This window comes from Lissotriton vulgaris, chromosome 5 (genome assembly GCF_964263255.1).
Source record: "Lissotriton vulgaris chromosome 5, aLisVul1.2, whole genome shotgun sequence".
NCBI classification, from domain to species: domain Eukaryota; kingdom Metazoa; phylum Chordata; class Amphibia; order Caudata; family Salamandridae; genus Lissotriton; species Lissotriton vulgaris.
This window is the reverse complement of record NC_141693.1, coordinates 420732275-420758322: the sequence shown is the minus strand read 5'-3', so window position 1 is coordinate 420758322 and position 26048 is coordinate 420732275. Positions and strand designations below refer to the sequence as shown.

The following is a 26048-nucleotide window of genomic DNA, read 5'->3' as shown; positions in this document are numbered from 1 at the left end:
TTCGGGCCAGGAAACAACTAGCAGTCGCTCTGATAGGCTCTAGGATCGACTATTGCAATGCACTGTATGCGGGCCTGAAAAAGGGCCTACTGCAGCGCCTGCAGGTAGTCCAAAATGCCACTGCCAGGTTCGTTCTGGATTTGCCCAAGCGTTCCTCAGCCACAGCAGCTAGAAAGCTGCTACACTGGCTACCCGTAGAGGCCCGGATCCGTTTTAAGATCCTAAGTCTGACATACAAGACTCTGGCCAGAAACAGCCCCTCTGGTCTAGGTTCCATCCTGTCCCGCTATCTCCCCACCAGAACTCTACGATCCTCCGGTAGACTTCTGCTAACGATCCCTCGCTTCAGGAGAGCGAAATGGGGTGGCAGGGCCTTCTCCACCTTGGCTCCTACATGGTGGAACGCACTTCCTTTGGAAATAAGATCACTGTCTACCCTTCAGGCTTTTAAAAGGGCTCTGAAAACTCACCTTTTCACGCAAGCGTACCTGTAGCAAAGCAATATTCTTTTTTGACCTCTTTCTGTTAGGCGCCTTGATACCTGCGGGTTATTGTTTGCGCACTATAAATTTTAATCATTCATTCATACTCATGAGAGACCTGTTAAATATATATGTGAGAGCTTAAGATCTGATGTCACTTCTTGTGATGTCACTTCCTGTGATGTCACATGCTGATGTCATGCGCTGTGATCCTGTAACAAATTTCAGCTGCCAGGTCTTCTTAGAAGTACAAAAAACTTGCAAAATAAAAAATGAGGAGAGGAGAAGTGGAAGCAACAAAAGAATGGGACTGAAGTGTTAGGGAGAGAAATTCAGCACATATGAAAAGGAGCAGGGAGCAAGAAAAGGAAGGGGACCAATGGAATTGGCCGGGTGATGGACAGGTGATAGTAATTAGAAAAAGCTCAAAAGGGACAGTGGTGGATGTTGGAAGCAATGGATGAGCTTGGTGTGGGACAGCAACATGGAGAGTGAAGATGACGGCATGGGAAGGGGGATGCAGCACATGGAAGAGTTGCTGAAAGCAAACGAAAAAGAGTGTTCCCTGAATTTAAAGAGTGGTAGGATACAAGTCACACAAGAACATGCTGGTAAAGGCGCTAAAACAAAAGAACGGGAAGGAAACCCAACAAAAAGAAACAAGCAAATGAGATTGACAAGAGAGACAACCAATGATAACCAATGGATAGACCCATAGCCCAATGTAAGTATTGGTATAGGGCAAAATAGGAATTCTGACAACAAACAGCAAAAAAGAGCTGTCGGTAGGCGAAGACCTAAAACAGTGATGGGCACAATGGTTTGGCTCTAAGTAAACTACACTTGTCACCACTAAGAGCTAACGGTGGTAGGTAATTTCCAAAACAATAAAAAGCATTTCACCTGAATATGGGGGGTGATATAGGGATAGCATGTCACTCAATGGCAGTTGAGCAAAACCATTTAGTGGTTGCAAAGCCGGCAATTTATTAAATCACAAGGTTTGCTGCTACTAGATGACTTTTTTAAATGTACTTAACCCATTTGCTATTCAGTAACAGGTTACCAAATCTCAAAACGAGTTTAGAAAGGCATAATTGATCACTATTAGGAAGGGGTGTATTTAGGGCATCCTTTCTAAATAGAGATTCGTTATGGGATGTTTCAATGTTTTCTGACTGAAATCCGGTTTTAAAACATTGAAAAGAACTGACTCCTAAGCTTGGGTGGTAACACATTTGCAAAAGGGATCGGGTCCCCTAGAGACAAGTCAGTTTACTGTGTGTGCTTCACTTATTCACTTATACTGGCCCAAAGCAAAGTTCCTTCCTCCTCCAGATGTGAGTTCATCTGCCTTCTTACAAATTACCCCTTATCACACAAATATGGGAGGAGGGGCATAGAATATGAAAAGAGTTCTGAACCTGGAAGTTTACATTTAAAATCGCTAGAGTTAGTTGAAATGAGAGTTCCATAACCGGTATGTTCAAACCTGATTTTACTTCATTCGATCCAGCCTCTTGCTAGCACATCGGTACTCTTGCAAACTAGCCCTTATTTGTAAAGTGATGTTACACAAAAAGACGGTGTCCCTGCAAACTATATTGGGGGCGCTGCAAAATATATCGAGGGGTGCCACCACAGGTAAAATATTCAGGTATGAGTACTTAGAAAAAACACAACTCAGCTAGAAGAAGCAATGGATGTCATGCAAGGATCGAAACATTGAAGAGCTGTTATTCTGGATTCCCTCCTAGAGGACTAAAAAAGACTTCACCGATCCCCAATGATAGCCCCAGTGCACTCTGTTAACCCGTTGCATGCTTGTGACGGAACCGCTCCGTCACAAGCCATGGGTGAGCTGTGCTTGTGACGGAACGGTTCCGTCACGGCCCGCTCACCGCGCCTGCGCGGCGTGAATTCCGCGCCTGCGCTGACTAATTAATGGGTGGGCGGGTTCGTGACGGAACCGTTCCGACACAAGCACAGCTCACCCGCGAGCCGTGATGGAGCAATTCCATCACAAGCACGGGACCGCCGCGCGACCGCCACCCCCCACCCCCCACCCCTTCGCGCTGCGGCGGAATAGCCGCCGCAGCGAAGGGGTTAATAACCCTTTTCAACTGCCCATTGCTCTAAAGTCATGGAGTCAAGCAGTGATTGTGAAGTCAATGACCTGGAGTACAGAACTGACCACCCACCCTCGCTCATCATCTGTGATGCCAAACATGCAGCGTTTCACTACTTTAGTGCAGTGTAAATCAGTGCAATTTTGATCCAGTGAATCCAACCATTCCGTTTCAACGGGGATTGTCTATGTACTCAGTAGATACAGTTGGTGACATATAAATATGCCGCCACACTGCCCCTGCTCGCTTCCTTCGTCTCAGACACACCCACGGACCTAATTCCTCCAAGTCCCTATCTTCTCAAAGTTTGTTTCTCTCTAGGAAAACAGTGATTTTTCCACTCACCGTGGTGTGTTTGAGATGCCGTGAACGAGAGATTTAAGTGTTGAAATCCATACACTTACCAAACTGACAGTGGTTGGAATTGGTCAGGAATTCGGGCAGGTAGAAGAACTCAGGGGTGAGCTCCCGGATGTCACTCATGTTCTCTCTAGAGGCTGAACTCCATGCACCCTTCAGACTGTGGAACATCCGGTCTGCGACATCGAAGCTTCCACCCTGAGAGAAATGAGACATTTTCTTCAGAACTCTAATAAGGGAAAAATCACACCTACTGAGAGCCCTCATATCTCCAGAACGAGATGACAGCTACTGAGTGTACCATCACATCTTTGGAAAGAACTCACACCTCCATACAGGGGCTTCAAAATCTACTGCAAATGGCGTATGAATGTGTGAGAACTGCATCCCATTTACTGAGAGTGAATACACTTCCTGTAAAGGCTCAAAACAAAAACAACACCCTCACAACCACACACCCTTGCCTTTGCCTTTGCCACGCATGCCTTTAATATGAATGCTTTTACCACAAGTATGACTTTACCATGCTTGCCTTTACAAAGAATTAATGATAAATGCATATGCGTGGTATTGGTTTAAGTGGCGGGACCCCCAACAGATTGTCTGCTGTGTCTGGGGACCTCCTAACTGACCATCTCTAGGGAGTGTGCGGAGGATTAATTGGCCCAGAAGACTGATGGAGAAAAACTACTAAAATGGTGGTGGTCCGACACTGTTGAAACAGTCGCCATCTACACTGCTGGTTCGGCGCCACAGGCAACGGCTTCCTCTGGCTGTACCTGCTACCTTATCCGAGAGCACACAGTGCAATATATGAGGTTGTCAATGGCTTGCAGCCAGCGCTCCTGCCCTGGTCACGGCCCCCGGAAAAGAAAAGCTACGGTAGCAGGCAGGGCCGGTTCTAGGATCTGCGAGGCCCTGGGCTAAAAGGGAACCTGCGAGGCCCCCTCTAATTTAGATAAGTGGCCCCCTGCAAGGAGACCATTCACAGACACTGTGGGGGGGCCATTGTCCAGCATTTTGGCGCCCCCACAGTTTTAACTTTTCCTCCACAAGCATTTCTCACACCTTCAGTCCGATAGGTGTGAGAATTGATTGTGGTCTAAAAGTTAAAACTGTGGGGGCGCCAAAATGCTGGACAATGGGCCCCCAACAGTGTCTGTGAATGATCTCCTTGCAATTGAGGGAGCGTCTCCGTCTCCCTCCCCTATGCCTCCGGACACCATCCATGAGAGGCCCAGGGAGGGGGCCCCTTCCAATGGACCTTAATTGCAGGCAACACCTTTCTTTATAATAGATCGCCAGGGAAACAACAGGACACATCACTGATGCGTGGCCCCATGCTGGTGGGCTGAGAGCGAGGCCCTGTGCAGCCGCCCACGCTGCCCATGCCTAGCGCCGGCCCTGGGATCAGGACTGCCTTGAGACAGTGCACCGGAGGAGGCGCTGGGAGTGGCAGGCACGGAGGAGGTGGGTCACCCCTGGACTCCACCCCTCGCAGGCTAAGTAGTGGGTGCATCGGCATGAGAGGAAAGTATGGGGGCTAGAGTGCATGTTTGCACTGCGAGTGACGCATGATATACTGTGGATACACTTGCAGGTACATAGGTGCTGGGTCACCCCTGAACTATACCCCTCAAGGGCTAAGAGGTGGGTGCATTGGCATGAGAGAGGAGTACAGGGCAAGAGTGTATGTTTCCCGCCTGAAGTTCTGCCGTGGCAGCTGCTTCCGAAACTGAGCAGCTGAGCTGCCTGATTGTTTCCTGAGTGCACTTTTTGGTGTTACAATTTCATTTTAAAAGTTTGTGTAGAAGTAGTATGCGTGGTTACTATATGCATCGTAATGGTGCTTTCTAATTTGTCCTGATGAAAGCGCATTCTAATGACATGCATAGTAATGGGGTGCATGGTAGTGGGTCACGAGTGGCACCCTACGCATTGTTAAGGCATGCGTGATGAATGCCTGGTTTGTTCCATCATACAACCACAGATAATCAACAGTTTAATGACCTCATAGGGGCTGGCAAGACCTAAAGCCTAATACTGTGTAGCTCTACTCACTAGAGAATAAGATGGCAGGTGCACTTACTATTTGTGGATGGTTTAACAGGAGGCCAAAAGTACCTTCTAGATAGTGAGCACTGCTTGTGACAACCTGTTTGTGACAATGTACAAAATGGCTCCCAGCCTGCCTCTGCAGACTGGAAGGGCAGTGGTAACACCGCTATTTCGACTTTGCCATTTAAAGTAATGGCAAAGCCTCCACTTCCCTTAAGAATTTATGGGAGTCTCCCCTAAGGAAGGCATATTGAGCACTAAGGCAGGGAGTTGTATATTATTAAGTAGGACATGTATTTTTATGCATGTCTTAACAGCAACACTTCTAAATTGTTGTTTTGCTGTGGAAGGAATGATAGCCCCATTGGTTTAAAAAAGGTGTAAGCTATCAAATTAATCGTTGCATTAAAACCGACCTGATGCCCAAGTCGAATTTAATGTTACTATTAAAGAAATGCAACTTTTAGAAAGTTGTCACTATGCCTCACACTGTCACTGACCAACAACCAGCTGTAGTCCCTACTGGAAAGTTGGGTGAACGACACCCAGGTTTAAGAAAAATAGGAGCCAGCTGCAGGGTGAGGTGTTACCTTCCTGTTGCAGGAAGCCACTGACGGTGTTAGCCCAAAAGGCGAGCTGCAAGGGCGAAGCAACCTTTGGTAGGCAAATGGCATTCACAGTCCTGAGGGGTTGCCCTTTGTGCAGGTAGGGAGATTGGAGACAGGGACGGAGAGGGGAGACCAGTACCCAAGCCTGTTTTCCCGTGGGTGTGTAACCCACAGGTCGCCACACCTCTAGGGTGGGCTACCAAGCTCCTAACATCTGAGGTAGGGTCTCAACATCTTGAGAGTGGGAAGAATAGTGCACTCATTCTGGGATTGCTAGACGATACACACAGCTGGGAAGTCATCACCAAGAGGGAGGGGACATGGTAGCCCTTTGGCTAGTGAGCGCATATTCCCCCTCAGAGCACTTTCTGAGAATAAATATGGCACCTTTGACACCCTGACCCTTAGTTCACGTTAGCACTGGAACAAGGACTGAAGGACAGCCCTCCTGTCCCTTGTACTACACGAAGAGAGGCTACCCAGTCTTCTAGACTGCACGGGTTGCACCTGCTGCATCTTGGGCTAGCGAATAGAAGACTGTGCCTATGGTTCCTTGCTTGGGGAAACATCATGCCCCAGCACTAGATCAAAGGAGTCACTCAAAGGAACAGAGGACTGACTGCCTGGAACCTTGACCAGGGTCAGCACAACTGAAGTAGCCCACACCAGAAAGTTGGTAGCCACTATGGAAGATTCACTACTAGCTGCCAGTAGGCACCCCAAGCGACTGATCCTTGACACCCAAGTGTTGCACCAAAGTCAGTTAAACCCAGGAGCGCCATCTGAGGCCAGATTTGTCACCCAAGAGGGACAGCATCCCCTACCAAAGGATATCACTGGGACCACTGTGGACAAAGACCAGTGGCCCAGCCGCTGTTGGCTTTCTACGGTCTCAAAGAGGACTTTGAGGGACCCCCTCCCTCTATGGGCAAAGTCACCCACCTGATACGTGGACTGAGTAATAACAGCAAAGGCAACTCGTCGACTGCACAGCACCCAGAACATCTTTGAGCATCTTCAACTCCTGTAGCCGCCGTATCAGGACCACTCGATTCAAATCTATGGTTGTAATGCTGTAAAGTTTAGAACTGGACTGGAAAACATTCTGGTGGCCTGGTAACTGTCCAGATCTACCCATTGGCCCACAATACCTTCTCCCTGCCGCATTTGGTCACCCAAGGTGACAGGGAGTAGCAAAACTAACTTTTACAAACTTTTTAAAAGTTTACAAACTTTACAGTTACCAATGCTTGTCTGCGATTGGATTAAAGATTACGTTTTCTTTAAAAATCTGTATCTCTGGAACCCTCTGGTAATTTTTGCTAATATTGGACTCTTAAAAGTCATAAAAAGATAACCTATCTTTATAAATTGGTGTCGTATTTCTTTTGTGTTGCGTAGCTTTCATATTTTGTTGTTTGGTACTGTGAAGTACTTTACACTAGTTCCTTTGTTCAAGCCTTGCAGCTCAGAGCCATAGCTACCCAGGGTTGAACTTAAGGTTGCACAAATGAACCTCACTAGACCTAAGATAGTTTTTACGAGTGTATTCAAGGTCGCACAGCCATACCATATAATACAGCCAAATCCTCACAATTGAAAATTGGCAAGCGAAAGCTTTGGCTATGCCAGCATCCATGCGTGTGTGATTCGGACTGTCAGTGTGCAGCACTTTTGCCTACAGGAGCAGCTTTGTGAGGATCAATGCCATGAGGGCCTACTGTGAATTGATCCATTGTCCTGAACTGTAACTTAGCATTATGAAAATCTAGAACAAACATTCCCAGTGCTTTTAACAAGCTTTAGAAACTATTTACATGTTTGCACATGTCATTGTGCATCACGTAGTTGGGATGCACCCATATAACTCAAACAATGGGGCCCAGTCTAGCCCAGCAAGAAGGAATGCCCCCCAACTAATATCCTGGACCCCTTGTATGGGTGGAGTAACCCACAACTACCCCTTTCTTACGTCATCTATGCAGGATGATCGAAGGATCCCACAGGGCATTAAAACATAAGGCCATCGTTTCAAGTTTAATCGGAATAACCCTTCAGGGATACGGAGACAAAATGTCCATAAAAGCAATTTATTTGTCAGCCGATGAGTTGAGAAGTGTCTCCATTGTTGCTTCCAGCTAACATTCTTTCGCTTTTCTATGCTCTGTGCGGATTTTGAGCCATTTCCAGTCTCATCTTGTAGTGTTGTTGCCTCCTCTTTAGCTTTCTGGATCTGTAAAGGCCCACAGCTCTTCTTTTCTAGGCCCAGAAGATTCCAGGCTTCACTTAGGTGACATATTGCATGAGTATTCGCTTCCAAGGTGAATAGATGGCACACTGGATAATCCCATTTGTAGGGGAATGATTTCTGGTGGAGCATGGTGAGAACAGCTTTAAAATCTCTCCTTGGAGCTGAAGTTGATGATATGACATCTAGAAACAGCTCAATTTTATCTCACTGAATTTGTATATTTTCTATTAGTCTCGCTTTAAACATTATTTTTTTCTTTCAGCTCGAAAAAAAAGATCGGTAGTGAGTACATCTTGGGATAACCTCTGATGCTGCTAAACGGTACAGACAACCCCATGTATCCTGTCTAAATCAAGTGAAAAGTCATCGGTTTCAGACAGGCTACGGCAAAAGAGTGCCACAACATATCGTTCCAAGGCTGTGCTGGCCATTTCGGTGTTGATGTCTCAGATTCTAACATTGCTCTTCGGGGAACAATGTTCGCCATCTTTAAGCTTTTCTGTCAAGTTAGTATATTGTTTTTTCGGTTCCGCCACCCTCTACCCCAGCATATCTTGGTCATGTATTGCTCTGCGACCAAAGTTTCAATATTGTTTATTCTATTTTCAGATTTTTTTTATATTATGGCCCAAATCCAAAATAGACTTTGCCTGTCTTGTCTCAGGGAGGTCAGTTCTGTATTAAACTCATTGAGTATGTCAATGTGCCCCTTTTTGCGGGAGGCGGGGTCTCAATTGGGTCCAGGGGGGTCAATATCTGTTGGATCATGAAAGCCTTATGTGCCTGCTTGATATTTCCTGTCCTTTTTTGGGGAACAGAGAAGGTCCTAATGGACAGTGTTTTAAGTTGCTTAACTCTTGAGGATGCACTAATGTCTATGAAAGGTATCTTAAAATTACCCTGGGGCATGCTCTCTTTGATGTCGTTTATTGTTGGGTAGCCTGAATCTCAAAAGCCCCCCTGCCGGACCCAGCTCTAACCATGGGATAGCCGTCTTTAGATATAATGCACGGGTTGCAAAGTAAGGGCTCTAGAATGGCTCTTTAGATGCTAAAGGCAGGTCATTTAGCTGTCTGGTACAAAAGGTGTAATTCACACTGTATGGAGAGTCTGGATCACTGGACTAATCCCAGTGGAGCTGTTGCCACTCCCAAAACTGGTAGCACCCTATTAAGAGTTGGTGGGGTAAGCGCTATGTCCTTTGGAAACAAGGGCTGGATTTAGTATCTCCTTCTTCATCAAGGCACGCCTCAGGGCCGGCTCTAGGCTCATGGTGGCCCTGTGCAGGGAGCGTAGGTGGAGGCCCCGGGAACTTTGCCATTAACCAAGGCGTATCTCGCTGCTCGTATGTCACCCTTCAACTCAACAAGCACGGCTAGTGCATATAAAAGGCAGCCAGAAACAAACACTCACGCAAACAACCACACATTCGCGTGCTCACGAACGCACAAATGTGCATGCACGCACTCACGCACAACAGGAACACACACACACGTTGAGGAGCACACAGACGCATGCATTCGTGAGTTCTCGGTTATGCACAGGCACACACTCAAATGTGCATACACATGCGTGTCTTGAACATGCATAATGCAGACAAACCATTCAGTATTGACTACGCTGCGCATCTGAGACATGTTGTTAACACTCACCTAACTAGGCAGCTCAACTGGAAAGACAGGCGATTACATTATAAATATTTTGTGAGCAGTCTTGTCTCAGAGACAGTCAGACTCTCACCATTCCAAATTTGAAGGGTCGGACTCGGGGAAGAGTCGAGATAGTGCCGGAGTCGGACAGTGTTCTCTGTCTGATGATCGGGTGGCGACGTTAATTGTTCTTTATTCTCAATCTCACACGATGACGACGCACCGCTCACTCACGTCACGCACTCTCCCTGGCGGGAGCGTGACCACCGTGACGTGTCACTGAGCGGCTAAGAGCAGCAGGTGCACAGTTGCGCAGAGCGCGGGGGCTGTCCCAGGGCCGTCACGCCATTGGTATAGTGGGGCTAAGATTGACGGCCCTCGGACCCAAGCTGCTGGCTGGCTGGGCAAGTGAAACTGAAAACAACAACGCTCACGCTGCCATTGCCCGGAGGCCGTCAAATCCTGCCAGGTGGCCGCCAGACGGGCCTGCCTGTCAGTGTATCCTGTCCGTCTTTCTGTGGAGGTCTGGTGTCCTGCCCGCCCTTTAGAGCCGAGCCTGACTGTCAGTGTGTCCTGTCCGTCTTTCTGCGGAGGTCTGGTGTCCTGCCCGCCCTCTCCTCAGTGGCGGTTGCCGGTTGGTTCCTTGTTATCCTAAATATTTGCCATTGTGCACACTGTTTGTAGGACAATCTGAGCAGGTGTGCATGTGGGAAGAGGACCAGGCCAAACCCTTCCCTCGCAGCGCCTGGGCGCAAGAGCGCATACTTCGAGGCACTCTCTGCCCGGGAGGCGGCGAGCCCTCCGGCATCACAAGTTGGGACAAACTTTCTGTTTGTTTCATATTTCGAGGGTCATGGGCCTGTTGACTCCTCGCAGCTCTGCTTGTTGGGTGTAAACCTCCCCCGGTGGCAGGTGTAACCATCGGCCGAGGCCCGCTGCGACGCGGCCTCTGGGCGCACAACAAACTTGCCGACCTCCGGGCAGCCTGCGGCCTCAAGGGTATTTATACCCGACCCGTCGAGGCGCTGTTTGTGGTCACAACACGCGCTGCATGCGGAAAAGTATCCGTCTGGGTGTTTGTGTACAACGCGGGGCTGTCCCTGGCACGAGAGGAGACACGCCGCCTGCCCGAGTGCCAAGAAGCCAGGCAGTGCTTAATTTGTAAAATATGAAGTCCAGGTGCTCAAATGTTTGTCGGAGGCCACACCTACTTCTCCCAGGCTCCACCCACTTCCTCCACTAGCTCCACCCACTTGGTCTATTGGCTTCACCCACATCCTCAACTGTCACTGCTAAAAGTTAAATGTAATACCCAATCTGAATTTCAGCAAGGGAGCCTTCCTCATAAGCAAATGCAACGATACATGTAATTTTACTGAAAGTAATGAACAATGAAGTAGTGATGTCTGAGTTTTTGAAAACTGTTTCTGAAGCTCACTTGGATTATACCATAAAGAAGAATGCATGGGGGCGTACTTGCCTGCAAACAATTAAATATCTTCCGATTTGTGAGTTTGAAAGTTGCTTCTAACAGGTGTTCTATCTTTAAAGAGTTGAGCAGGCTTGTCAGTCACACTGGGACTGGCACTTTGGAAATGCCTGATCTGCTAGTACAACACTGTGTTTAAAAGCAGGAGTGCATTTACTAAATCTATGGGCAACAATTTGTTTCTAGTGCAGTCTTTTAAAAAAGCAAAACTTATGATGGTAAAAGGCTAGTGCAAAGCCAGAGTAAGCCCAGGCAGTGCTCTCCTCTAAGGTTCTTATGAAACGGTAGTACAAAATATACTGTTAGCACCTGTTTTTTTTCACTCCCTACGATAGCCCACAAGTACCTTTCTTTCAAAATGATTTGCAAGGATTTGGATATTGTGATTTGGCGAACATAAAGGTTTCCACGTTCTAACAACCATGGGAATAAAGTCAAAGCTGTAGGTTGAGAAACAACAATCTATCTATATATCTAGGAAGAGGGAGCCACTGCCATTCTTTATGGATATTCTGCTTCTGGGATGGTGTATACAAACTTCAGATTAAAAATCTTTTTTTTTAAAGTGACATACATAATCCATGCCAGTTTGGACAAAAACATGTTGCCATAGTCAATATAATGACTTGCAGAAAAAACGACCAGGCTGATGGGAGGGCCACACCATTTCCATCAACATCACTTTCACATAAAAACTAAATGAGTCAGCAGCACTTGATTACTCAAAATGCTGTCACGCTGTGGTGTTCTGAGAATGACAAGCATGTAATAAAAGAGAGAGGGAAAGGATTTGACGGAAAACGAAAAATAAAAGGAAGCATCAAGATGGAGCATGTAGGAGACAGAAGGCTATAAAGAAAGAGAGGGAAAACAAGAAGCTATAAAGAGAGAGCGAAAACAGAGTCAGAGTGGCAGGGAAAGAGAGGGAGGGGCAGAAAAGGATAGTGAAAAATGTGTGGGAGAGAGAAAGACAAAAAGAGACCACTTAATTGCATTAATGGTGTTTTCGTGCAGTGTATTTCTAGAAGAGGAAGTGCCTGATTAAGAACAGGAAATACCAGTACATTATGACATTGTAATAGTATTTACCCTATGGCTTCAAATCACGTTAATAACAGGTATTACTTTAACATGAAAATATTAACTTGTTAAATTGCAGAATCACAAAAGGCTGTGACACCCGCCAGGCCTCAAGTTGTGCCCCTCTGGATGCTGGCATGTCTCAACCGCACACTTGTAATTCTCTAAATTATCTTCACAGATTGTACGACCTTCCCGTGGCTTCAGGAGTGGAGTTAAGTATGAAAAGAGACCTTACAAATAGGACAGGATGTGTTTTCAAGTCGCTGCAAATGTCTTATGTTAAAAAAACGACTTCCTGCTCGTCTTGTAAAGATAACGTTCCTTTCACCATACCGCCGCAAATGTATCATATTTAACAGTAAGGGTTGGTTAGTGGCTATGTAGACAATTAAAATCATAGCAAAACGTGGCAATCTGAAAACAAATCTGACTGCACACGCTGCCTACCGCACACAGAACTAAATAATCAAGATTCCAGCCGGGGCAGGGCCTTACCTTAACTGCTTCTCGGCCCTTAAATTAGGTTCAGACATACTACGGGAGCCAAAGTCTCAATCAAACCAACGTCTAGCCTATTTTTCCCTTTTTTTTCCATGATGCTGCGTAAGACCGTGTGTAGAACTTGCAAATGTGGATATTATAATGTGTATGATCGACGCCCGCGGGCGCTACTAGGCCAGGGCAAGCACTGCAGTAGTGAATGATGGAATCTTGTAGCGCCGCCACCACGCTCCAAAAGATAACAACACCGCCGGTATGACATTGGCGTACTTACAGTTTACTCATGGTGGAGGACTGGGGTCATTGGCACTGCTTTATTAACTGGATATGATGTCTCTGCTCCTCAACGCTGGGCGGACAATGACTCGTGGTTGTGCTTCAGCCACGGGGGTGTCCTAGAGCGTCACGTGGCTCTCTGAAAAAAATCTGTACAGGCTGCCTGCTGCACACAGCCCTGCAGAACCAAATACATACCAGATTCCAGCCCAATTCGGTGTCCCTACTCCCGCCCTTCGGCAACATTGAACCAAGGGCTGGGGGCTTCTGCACGAAGCAGTCAGGACAAAACCCACCAGCTGTCAAAAACGGCACCTCAGTAAACCGCATCTGTATGTAAAGCGCACTAATCACCGATCCTCGTCGCGTGGCGGCCCCTGTGGTTTTGGCGGCCCTGTGCAGGTGCACACTTTGCACATGCCTAGGGCCGGCCCTGCACGCCTCTTTCAAAAACTCTTGAGTTGCACCCCTTTCTCCAGCTGTCTACCTCTAGTGCCAGCTCCTGTATCAGCTTACAGTAAAAGTGCTCCACTGGGCGACTGGTTACATCACTGCTTCAGCCTCAGCTCCCTGTCCAGTGAAGCCAGATGCCCCTCAACCCTCTTGTGTCATCTTGAGTGATCTAAGTGCCCACCAATTCCACTGTATCCAACAACATGGCTCACACACCATCCAAGCCACCACTGCCTCTGGCCTCCTCATGTCCTGTACACTTTTGAAGAGGAAGTGAGTAAACCCCGTCCAACCCTCTCAGGCCTAGGACCACTCAGGTCCTTCGATATCCGTAGCCAATCAAATCCGTTCGAGGGTTCAGCAGTCTGTCTTCCCTCTGAGGTTGTCTGCACAGAGCGGTGTTGTGGCTCTCCCTTCCCACAGATCACCAGCTTCACTCCATTCTTCCAAGCCACTGTATCATTTTAAGAGACAATGGCACCCTTTTGGACTCAGGCACTTTAGTGCTGATTGACCTATGGATTTAATATATTTCCTATTTGGTGTTATGAGATGCAGAGATGGGTATGCCTGACACAGTGAACGATATGCCTTTAGGGGGGTAGTGAGTGTGTTTACAACAGTTCTTTGTATCATCAGGCTGAATCCTTACTCATATAGATTGAGTCAAAAGTCCATTTTTCTGTAGAAAAAAGATCTTTATTGATTCTAATAAAAACATGAACAGCCGACACGTGTTTCGCCCCCTTTGGCGATTCGCGCCAGGGCTTTTTCAAGGCTATTTAATATCAATCTGCTCATTGCAGTTCTTCCTCATTATTGTGCTGTTTTCCAACAATCATCCGTTTTTTAAAAATATAAATTTGTAAGGGGAAATCCCTAAGTTTCGAAGTCGGGAGCCTGCAGATCGTTCCTTCCGCTTTCGCGAAGGAACGATCTGCAGGCTCCCGACTTCGAAAAACACGTGTCGGCTGTTCATGTTTTTATTAGAATCAATAAAGATCTTTTTTCTACAGAAAAATTGACTTTTGACTCAATCTATATGAGTAAGGATTCAGCCTGATGATACAAAGAACTGTTGTAAACACACTCACTACCCCCCTAAAGACTTTACTGTTCAAAACTCAAGAGGTCCAGAGTTTTTTTGAGTGTGTCCCTCTTACACAAAACTACGTGAAGACTGATATAGCCTTGGAGTCTCCTTTGGACCCCCCCTCCTTTCTAGAAACAGTGAACGATATGCCCTGTAACTAACAGCATTATCACCAAATAGTACTCGGGGGAAAAGTGTGCTGTCAGGGACGTGTACAATACACATTTGCTTTTGTACTTTTATTTTCTATTTCTGCGTGCCCCCGTTTCTAACAAAATAACAATAATCATATATTGTTTGCTAAAAATGAGTGCTAGAATTACTGAAAATGGAAAATAAATGTAAAGTTGCGCCAGATAGGAGGCCACAAAGTATGTTTGCCTGGGAACCCAAAAATCCTTCAGCTGTCCTTGGTGTGTGCAGTGCAGATGATTGTCCCCATTGGGATGAGTGAAGGGTCTGTCTAGAGGGCAGGCCATGTGACCAACACCAGCTGCACACAGCCAAAAGCCTTGCACAGCAGGTGTAGGCTGCTCAAGGAGGGTAGAGTTTAGCAGAGCTTGGCTGCCCACAGAAGGTTGGATGCAGGGCCAGGCTAGAGAAAGGACCCTGCAGACATGGGCATTGGATGTCCATGGGTGTCTGGGTAGAGGCTCTGTAGCTAACCCCTGCTTCACAAGGCCAAGCATGGGGTTAGTTACCCTTGGCTTGCTGAGCAGCAAGGGTGTGTTGCTACAGGTTGTTGAAACACTATAAATCCTTATATTCAAGCCTGAAAAATGATGTTGCGTACAACAAATATTAGAAAAAAAGGTTGTCCACCTGCAGTGGGTTGGGTACTTGGCCTCACCAGAGGCACAGGCCATGCTGCCAATCCTACTGTGGTGTGTGCAGAAGGGGTCGGTTGCAGAAGTTTGGGGGCAGTGCCTGCCCACAGACTAGGCCTTGTGGCCTACCTATGCTGTGCATGACCGAAGGCTCCGGGCAATTGGGGTTGGCCACCTGTTGTGGGTTGAGTGCAGAGCCTTGTCACAGACTGGTTATGCAATCAGCCTCTACCTCGCCTGACCAAAGGATGAGCACAGTGGGACCGCTGAGGATTTGGTGCACACACTTGAGGCCAACCACCGCTGTTCGCAGCCAATGGCCCTGTGTGGTGCAGGTTGATCACTCGTGGCAATTTGGGTGAAGGGCCTGTCCGTAGACCAGGCATTGTGGCCAAACCCTGCTGCTCCTTAGGCAGTGGGGGTTGGCTGTAATCCCCTGGCTGCAGGCCAAGGTCTGAAGTTCAATATGTGGATTACTATCACAAACTCTAAAAATTCACAGAAAAAATGAAAACATTAAAGTACTGTTATGATTGGCTTTGCCTCTCAAAACTTTACTTATTATCAAAAATACCTCTGAAATTCACTAAAACACAGTTAAAGTGTAGGTATGTTGGCTTTTGGCCGTGCACACCAGCTATGGGTTACCTTTGAAGGTTTGACTACAGACACTAAAACTACTGAATAGGGCTGCGGTTCATGCACAGTGGGGGTGCTAAAGGCTGTGAGTAGTGTAGATTGGTTATCACAGAGAAATTGTGACAGAACTCAAGGCTTGGTTTTGTGGCTAAGCCCCACTGTGCATGGCTGAAGACTGAATAATGGTACTATTAGATGATGTCATCAATTACGTCATTTGAGAGGTCATCGGTGATGCCATCAATGATTTAATTTAACATCATGAGTGATATAATACACAAGGTAATACCCAGTGCACGACAAGGCAGCAAAATATGATTCGTTTATCTGACCATAGCTGGTGAATTTCAGTGGTTTTTAGGGTTTGTTTCTTAACCATAACTATGCTTTACCTGTGTTTCTTTCAGAGACTTTCAGATGTTTTTTTTAAAATGTGCCTTTAGCTCTTGTAACCAAATATAACCATGATTGTACTTTCATCTTTGTTTTATTGTGGAAAAAAGAATATATATATATATATATATATATATATATATATATATATATATATATATATATATATATATATATATATATATATATATATATATATATATATATATCCAAGGAAGCAAAGTTCGTCATGAGCTCTCAGGCAATCAGGCAAAGGAATCCAAAGTGTAGGATTTGCAGTTTATTTACACAACGCGTTTCAGCTCAACAGCCTTGTTCACGTGTAACCCAACACAAGTAACTCCGGTATTTAAATAAAGTTCAGCGTTGTTAATCACATATCGACATAAACATAGGACTAGTAAATGCAAATGGCAGACATGTTGGAATGGTAAATTAACGTCAACACAGTTGTAAATTACATTGGACAGATTGAAAATAGCATGTCATTAGTTACGCATCAAGGTATATATAGTGAAATACGTAATAAATCAATTAATGTATAATACATAGAGGTAATCATTCGACCTGCCACAAGTCAATATTAGACAACCTGTTGTGTTATCGTGGTCCCAGTGAATCAAAAATTTCTTACTCGTAATGATATGAACATGTTGTGTCTCTCTCGATCGAACATTCAATCAATGTAAAATACATAAGCCTGACAAAGATCCACACCTATTATGAATAACATGTTGTGTTATTTATCAAAACGTAATGACCTTGGTATGAACATGTTGTGTCTCTTTCGATCGAACATTAAATCAATGTGAAATACATAGTCATTGAGCTTGACACAGATCCACACTTAGTATGAATAACATGTTGTATAATTTATCAAAACCTTTCTCATATTAACAAGAATGTATTGTGTTCCGCTCAATCGGATGAAAGACAGTGTGCCAATGTGGACTGGAGTCTATTTGATCTCAAAAAAGTAGCAAACATGAGGAAAATAGTCCAAAAATCAATTAACGTAAAATATATAATGAATGCAAAACCAGATGCTACTGCCCCGTGCAGAGTAGAGCATAAATGTTATCACTGGATAATATCTGAAATTCATGAGAAAAAATACTAATCTCTTCTACCACAAATCAGACTGAATCCCTATATATATCAATCAATCAATCACGTCATTTGTATAGCGCACTACTCACCCGGAAGGGTCTCAAGGCGCTGGGGGAGGGGAAAGTTACTGCTCGAACAGCCAGGTCTTGAGCTGCTTCCTGAAGGCAAGATGGTCTTGTGTTCGCCGGAGGTGGGTGGGGAGGGAGTTCCACGTCTTGGCTGCCAGGTAGGAGAAGGATCTTCCTCCGGCGGTGGCTCTGCGGATGTGTGGTATGGTGGCGAGGGCGTGGCTGGTCGATCGTAGCTGGCGGGTGGGCGTGTAGAAGGTCATGCGGTCGTTGAGGTACTTGGGGCCCAGGTCGTGGAGAGCCTTGTGTGCGTGGGTGAGGAGTCTGAACGTGATTCTCTTGCTGACGGGGAGCCAGTGCAGGTCTCTCAGGTGTCCGGTGATGTGGCTGTGTTGGGGGATGTCGAGGATGAGTCGGGCGGAGGCGTTTTGGATGCGTTGGAGTCTTTTTTTAAGTTTCGCTGTGGTTCCGGCGTAGAGGGTGTCCAGTCGGCTGGTGACGAGTGCCTGGGTGACGGTCTTCCTGTTTTCCATGGGGATCCATCTGAAGATCTTGCGGAGCATGCACAGGGTGTTGTAGCACTAGGATGAGATGGCGTTGACTTGTTTGGTCATTGATAGGGAGGAGTCCAGGATGAAGCCCAGGTTGCGTGCATGGTCCCTCGGTTTGGGAGCGGTGCCCAGGGCCGGGGGCCACCAGGAGTCGTCCCAGGCGGAGGGTGATGATCCCAGGATGAGGACTTCCGTCTTGTCCGAGTTCAGTTTGAGGCGGCTGTTCCTCATCCAGTCGGCGACGTTTTTCATCCCTTCGTGTAGGTTGGCTCTGGCGGTGGTGGGGTCGCTGGTGAGGGATAGGATGAGCTGGGTGTCGTCAGCGTAGGAGATGATGTTGAGGTTGTGCTGGCGTGCGATGGCTGCGAGGGGGCTCCTGTAGACGTTGAAGAGGGTTGGGCTGAGCGACGATCCTTGTGGTACGCCGCAGATGACTTCGGTGGCCTCGGATCTGAACGGAGGGAGGCGGACTCTCTGGGTTCTTCCGGTGAGGAACGAGATGATCCATTCCAGTGCTTTTTCTCAAATTCCGATGTTGCTGAGGCGCTTCACTAGAGTTCGGTGGCAGACGGTGTCGAATACCGCAGAGAGGTCAAGGAGGATGAGGGCCGCTGTTTCCCCGTTGCCGATCAGGGCTCTGATGTCGTCGGTGGCTGCGATCAGGGCGGTCTCAGTGCTGTGGTTGGCCCGAAATCCGGACTGCGATGGGGCGAGGGATCCGTTCGTCTCGAGGAAGGCGGCCAGTTGTCTGTTGACGGTCTTCTCGATGACTTTGGCCGGAAAAGGAAGGAGCGAGATGGGACGGTAGTTCTTGAGGTTGGTGGGGTCCGCCGTTGGTTTCTTCAGTAGGGCGGTCAGCTCGGCGTGCTTCCAGCTCTCCGGGAAGGTGGCTGTGTGGAAGGAGGAGTTGATGGTGTCTCGGAGATGGGGTGCAATGGTGGCGTCGGCTTTGTTGAAGACGTGGTGTGGGCATGGGTCGGTTGGTGATCCGGAATGGATGGAGTTCATCGTGCGGGTGGCGTCTTCGGTGCTGATCGGGGTCCAGTTGCAGAGGGTGGTGGTGGCGGGCGTTGGTTCGGTGATAGGGTGTGTGGTCTGTGCGTCGAAGCTGTTGTGTATGTCGGCGATCTTGCGGTGGAAGAACGAGGCGAGTGAGTTGCAGAGGTCTTGCGAGGGAGTGATGTCGTCGTTTCCGGCGCTGGGGTTGGAGAACTCTTTGACGATGATGAAGAGTTCCTTGCTGTCGTAGGTGTTGTTGTCCAGTCGTTCTTTGAGTGCCGTCTTCTTGGTGGCGCGGATTAGCTGATGGTGTTTGCGGGTGGCGTGCTTGAGGGCGGTCATGTTGTCTGGGGTGTTGTCGAGTCCCCAGGCTTTCTCGAGGGTGCGGCAGTTCTTCTTGGATTCCTTGAGTTCGTCGGTGAACCAGGGGGTTTTCTTCCGGCCGTGTCCGCTGGGAGGGTTCTTTAGTGGAGCGAGGTCATTGGCGCAGGCGGTCAGCCACTTGGTGAGGTTGCTGGCTGCTTCGTTGGGGTCCGTTGTGCTGGTGGGGATGCTCTGGCTGAGGGAGGCGGTGAGCTGCTTGGCGGTGATCTTGCTCCAGCATCGGCGAGGGACCTGTTGCGGGTGGTGGTGAGTCGTGGTTTTTTTGAAGCCGAAGTGGACGCAGCTGTGGTCGGTCCAGTGGAGTCTGGTGGTGTGGCTGAAGGAGATGTGCTTGCTGGATGTGAAGACTGTGTCGAGCGTGTGGCCGGCGTAGTGGGTGGGGGTGTTCACCAGTTGCTTGAGTCCGAGGTTGGCAAGGTTGTCCAGCAGGGCGGTGGTGTTTCTGTTGTTGATGTTCTCCAGGTGAAAGTTGAGGTCTCCTAGGAGGATGTAGTTGGCGGAGGGAAGGGCGTGCGGGCTGATGAAGTCTGCGATGTCTTCGCTGAATTGTGTGCGTGGTCCTGGTGGTCTGTAGATGAGGGTGCCGCGGAGGGTGGTCTTGGGGTCGGTGTATATCTGGAAGTGCAGGTATTCAGCGGCGGTGAAGGTGTCGTCGGTGTTAGTTGAGTTGCGGATGGTGTTCTTGTGTACGAAGGCGATGCCTCCTCCCGTCTGGTTGATGCGGTCCTTCCGGGTGATCTTGTATCCGTCCGGGATGGCTATGGCGATGTCGGGCGCTGAGGAGGCGTTCATCCAGGTTTCGGTGAGGAAGGCGACGCACGGTGCTGTCGTGTCGAGCAAGTCCCAGAGTTCCACGGCGTGCCTGTGGATGGAGCGGGTGTTGAGCAGGATGCACTTCAGGTGGTTGCTGCTGGTGCCGGGCTTGGCGGGGGCCGTGCAGGTCCGGTGGCAGGAGAAACGGCAGGCTTGATAGGCGAAGGGTCCGTGGGTGTGTCTCGGGGCGGCTCGGTAGCAGGCAGGCTTTCGGCCAGTGTTGAGTGCGATGAGAGTAGCGGCGTCGTAGGTCCGGCGGGTCGTCTTGCTTCGGGGGGATCCAGGGGTCCTGGCACTGGGCGCGGTCCAGGCGCGGAAGTGCGCAGGCGGGCTTACCTTTGGCGCGCCTTCGGTGCACAATCGGCGCGCCCGCTGCGCGTGACCGCTGCGCGTGTGAGGGGGCATCATAAGAAGGGAGCCGGGAGGGAGGGTCCGCTGGGTGGCGGGAGCGGGGTGGCCAATCAGCCGGCAGGGGGCGGGGCCGCAGGGAGGCAGCGGCGGGAAAAAGCGCGAGTAACAAGTGCGGGCGGCTCAGCTGGGTCGCCTGCTGCGGTAGAAAAAATAAACAGGAGGAAGGTCACAGGTCAGCTACTGACACGAACGGCAGGAGGAGCGTGGGGGCGACCTGACCTGGGAAGGCACAATGCTCGCTCCTGGACGAGAGGCCGAGTCCCCTTAAGAAGAGAGCCGGGAGGGAGGGCCCGCTAGGTGGCGGGAGCGGGGTGGCCAATCGGCCGGCGGGGGGCGGGCCGCAGGGAGGCATCGGCGGGAAAAAGCGCGAGGAACAAGTGCGGGCGGCTCAGCTGCGGCTGGGTCGCCTGCTGCGGTAGAAAAAATAAACAGGAGGAAGGTCACAGGTCAGCTACTGACACGAGCGGTAGGAGGAGCGTGGGGGGGACCTGGCCTATATATATATATATATATTCACTGAAAAAAACTAAGATTACAGGGATGTTATAGTTAGGAAATAGAATTTTAAAAAACTTCGAAATTCACAAAAAATCCAAAGCTTACAGTGATTTTATAGTAAGGTTTTGAATATACACGCTCAAAATCATAGTAATTCAACTGAGATAGATATACTTATGCATAAAAGAAGCAGAGAACTCTGGGTAGTCACCAAGTTTAGGTGGAGAGCAGCTACTCTATAGAGCACCCTACAACAACAGCAACACTCTGAATTTGCTTTGCTATCAAAGTTTTTAATTGTAGGATTAGCACAGTGCTAATCCACACACAAACACACAAAAATACTTCGCTTCTGAGAGAGCTTTACCCCCCGGGCGGCTGCGAGTCGTCTAGTTCCGCTTCACCGGTTATAGCGGTTTAGACTGGCTCGCACGCCACGGGGGAAGAAGTTTCTGTGGCATTCTTTGCCATTAGCGTTTTGTAAAAGTCTTTGTAACTGATGCTTTGGGCTTTTTCTTCTTGATAACAGAGCCCCTGCATGGAGCCTGAACACCCGCGCTGCGGGTAAGACCTCTGGCTTTATATTAAGGGACCGGCCCAGGCAGCAGTTTTTTCTCCTCAGAACTCAGAGGGTGCTTTGTCCCAGTCCCGTTTGAACGTTCCCATCCACGTGTGGGCTGATATTTCAAGGGTTCTGCCCTTCGCTTTCCCCTTACTTATATTGGTTATAGACCAGTGATTCACTCAGTATGGAGTACGGAGATTATTATAAGGAAGAAGAAGAGATCATGTACTTACCGTTAGATGATCCTTTTTGCCAGGTGATGGATTCCTCAATTTTGAAGGCTGTGTACCAGGTGGTTGAGCCTCTGGAGAGGAAAATTGACTTACTACAAGCGCAATATCAACCCCTCGGTCAGAGGGAAGATCTTTTGGGGCATGCAAACCCCCTACCTCCAGGCCAACCAACCGCTGGAACGGGAGAGTCCAAGTGGAAGCGCTCTGAGGACGCATGGTGGAATCAGACACTTTAGCGTGCCTCAAGAGGGCATTCCTGGACACCAAGAATTCGGACCCCCCTAGTAAGCCGGAGGAGAGTCCGGCAGGGCCCTCTGGGGTTTCAGATGACGTAGCGACTCTAGATCCGGATGAGTCCCCTCCGACTTCTGATGGGGAACCAGAGCGCCCGTGGCGCCCATCTCAACCCAGTCAGTCCACATCCACGGACCTTAGTGGGGATATGCCCAATCCTGATGAGCTGTTACATCCCTGCTCGTTGCAATGGGTGCCGGCCCCTAAGGTGGCCGCCTATATGGCGGCTAGATTGCGTAAGCCCCTGGATCAGGAGGTACGTAGTTGCCTTCAGGCGGAGTGTCCGTGTCCTACCTTAGAGGGTAAGGTCGCAGTTACTCCAGAAATAGACCCCAAGATGTCCACATTTTTGACTAAGTTTGTGAAGGACCCCAAGAAAGGCATCTTGGCGAGCGTGCCAAGACAAACTTTTCGACACTGTGGGGCCTTTGGCCAAAATCTTAGATATGGCCGAAGATGCCAAGGCCTCAGGCTCTCTGATTTTCCCTGACAGCTCTCAAGTTGGGCACAGAGAGAGGTTATTTTCCTGGGAAACGCTAATGTGGCTATTTCAACGGAAAGGCGTAGGACCATACTTATCAAGTAAGACCCCAAGCTTGGGGAGCTAGCCACTTCGGAGGTGGGCCCGATTGCAGAAGGACATCTCTTTGGAGATCCCTTCGTAAAGGAGCTTGGCAAGTTCGTTAACACCTTCAATTTTTTAGACAAGGCCCAGACGTCAATCAAAGTATTTTTACCCCGCGTGCTTTTGGCGCAGCCGGTCGTGGCAGGGGGCGCTCGGCCGGTCGTCCCTATAATAGAGCCTCCTTTAAGCAAGGTGAGTACAACAGAAGGCAATATCAGGACCCGGACAAGTTCAGGAATTTCTACCCGACTAGAGGCTTCACCCGTCGCTGCGGTGGCTGAGGCAGAGGAGACGGCGGTAACAACAATCAAAGAGGTGAGAATTCAAGGGGTGAAGGGTGTGCGGTTGGGGGGCAGACTCCAATGTTTTCTTCACAATTGGTCTTTGCTTATCTCCGACGCTTGGGTTTTACAAACTGTCTGCGGTTTTCAAATTGAGTACTCAGGTCTGCCCAAGCAGCCCCTTTGGTCCAAACCTATAGTCTTTACCCAGGATCAGAGTGTTCTCATAGACAACCAAATTTCGGAACTATTGAGGAAAGGGGCAATTACTCACTCCACCCTACATCCCCGGGGATTCCTCAGCAACATTTTCCTAGTGGAGAAGCAGGATGGGGGCTATCGCCACGTGATAAATCTCAAAGAATTCAACGGGTGGCTCATTTGTCGCCATTTCAAAATTGAGGGTATTCACCTTCTAGGGGATCTGCTTCAGGAAGGAAATTGGATGGTCCGCCTGGACCTGAAAGCTGCCTACCTGACGATCCCAATCTTTGCCCCACACAGACAGTTTCTTCAGTTTCAGTGGGTCTCTCAGATTTTCGAATTTACTTCCCTTCTTTTCGGGCTGTCGTCCGCTCTGTGGTGCTTCACCAAAAGTGATGAAGCCGGTGGTGGAACACCTCCACTCGGAGGGCATTCAATTGATAATCTACCTGGATGACATGCTCATCATGTGCCAATGTCCACCTTGGTTGGTGACCCATGCGCAGAAGGCGCTGTCCCTCATGGAATCACTGGGGTTTGTTCTCAACGAGGGCAAATCAGACCTTCAGCCTTTACAGAGAATGCAGTTTCTATGCTTCATGATAGACTCGGTGGAAGCCAACTTGTCCCTGCCCTCGCGGAAGTTGTCCAAAATAAGACACAAACTGAAGCGTACTCTCACAAGGCCTACAATTCAGTTGCGACACCTGGCCAGGGTGGTAGGTCTTCTGTCGTCCTCGATACAAGAGATTTTCCCGGGCCCTTTCCATTACAGGGCCCTTCAACGTCTCAAAGCCTTTCCCTTGAGGAAGGGTCTTACCTATTCTCAAGTCTTTTCCCTCACAGAAGATGCCAGAACGGAGCTGCAATGGTGGGTCGACCACATGGAGGCTTGGAACGGTCGAGCGATTTTCGGTTCCAAGCCGGATCTAGTAATAGAATCCGATGCCAGTGGCTCAGGCTGGGTCACTCGCTGCGGCAAGTTGTCTACAGGCAGAAGTTGGTCATCTTCAGAAAGGACCCTTCACATCAACTGCCTGGAGTTGATGACGGGTTCGTTCCCTGTGAAGTGCTGGAAGAAGGACAGGGTCCAAAGTTGTGTCCTACTCAAGATGGACACCGTGGTGGCGGTTTGTTACGTCAATCATCTCGGCGGGACTCGCTCCAGGGCGTTGTTCAACCTGGCCCACGATCTTTGGGAATATTGTCTGTCCAATTAGATTTTCCTGTCGGCAGAGCATCTGCCGGGGTCGTCCAATCAGGTGGCAGAATGGTGCTCTCGCCACTGGAAGGACACCAGTCTCTGGCAACTTCATCAGACGGTCTTCAGGCAGATTCAGGATCAGTGTGGTCTGTTTTCGGTGGATCTCTTTGCCTCTCGGCTGGACGCGCAGCTGTGACGTTACTACAGTTGGCGCCCGGATCCGGAGGCATTGGCAGTGGATGCGTTCCTTCAGGATTGGGGCAAGGAGCGGGGATACGCATTTCCCCCCTTTGCGATGATCATGAGGTCATCAACCCAGGTGAGGAGACAACAGGCGGATCTGGTGGTAATTACCCCGGTATGGAGGTGGCAAGCCTGGTTTCCAGTTCTGATGGAACTTTCCTGGGATTTCCTGGGATTTTCCAATCCCTCTACCCCTCGGTCTCGATCTCCTCAGAGATCCTCAGGGGAATCCTCACGATCTTCTGTCCACGGGTAGCCTGCGTCTGATGGCCTGGCGGGATACAGGCAACGCTGGAAAATCCCAGGCCTTTCACAGGATGCTGCGTTGTTACTCGGGAAATCCTGGGCTGAATGCACCAACAAGAGGTACAGATCAGCCGGGTCCCGCTGGGGCTGTTGGTGTCTGCGACGAATGGTGGATCCGATGGAGGCAGACGTTGTCCACGTCCTTAACTTTTTAGCTTCACTGGCAGAGGAAGGTTTTTGGCGTATAAGTCGATTAATACCTTTCGTTCTGCGATCTCGGCAGGACACGTCCCAGTAGACAATCACCCTATTGGGGAACATCCTTTGGTCTGCAAGTTATTGCAGGGCATCAGACTGTCGGTTTCTCTGGAGCCACGTTACTCTGTTTCATGGGATGTGAACAAGGTTCTGAATCTGTTTAAGTCGTGGCCCTCTAACAAGTACTTGTCCAGAAAACAGATGTGCGGGAGAGTTTCGGACAGGAGGGCATTGGATTTCACGGGCCGGGTTTTCAGTCCAGAGGGGGTGACCTTCTACATTTCTAGACGCACTAAATGCAATTCACACTTGGTCTCCTATCCTGCATTTCCTGACGTCCCTAAGTTGTGTGTGGTTAGAGCGCTCAAAGCCTATGAGGTTGCGACAATAGATATACGTCCACAGGGCGTCAAACAGATGTTTATTGCGCTACGAAATCACATCGGCGGTTTCAACCCCTACTTTTGCCAGTTGTGTCTGTTGGGTTATGCAGGAAGTGGGTATAGATACCTGCCGTTGTAGGGCTCATTCTGTCAGGGGTGCAATGGCTTCCAAGGCATTTAAGATGAGAGCAAGGCTAGAGGACATCCTGAATGCGGCGGACTGGTCCTCAGATTCAACCTTCAAGAGGTTTTACTTTAAGCCAGTGGTGTCACTAGGCTCTTTAGTGGTGGACAAGTTTTAAACTAGCCTAATCATAAGCCTTGGCCCCTGCCATAGAATGCAAAATTTCCTAGCTAACGTGCAGGAAAGCTTCAATTCTATTAAGG

General features: G+C 48.8%; 1 protein-coding gene across 2 annotated transcripts in view; it reads right to left on the bottom strand.

Moving 5' to 3' along the window:
- Positions 1–26048, bottom strand: part of WDFY4 (WDFY family member 4) — an 856906-nt gene that overhangs the window by 87562 nt on the left and 743296 nt on the right. For both annotated transcript variants that reach the window (XM_086921796.1, XM_086921797.1), the window contains one exon: positions 3016–3169. In XM_086921796.1, coding sequence (XP_086777922.1) covers positions 3016–3169 — 154 coding nt within the window. The remainder of the gene's footprint in view (positions 1–3015; positions 3170–26048) is intronic.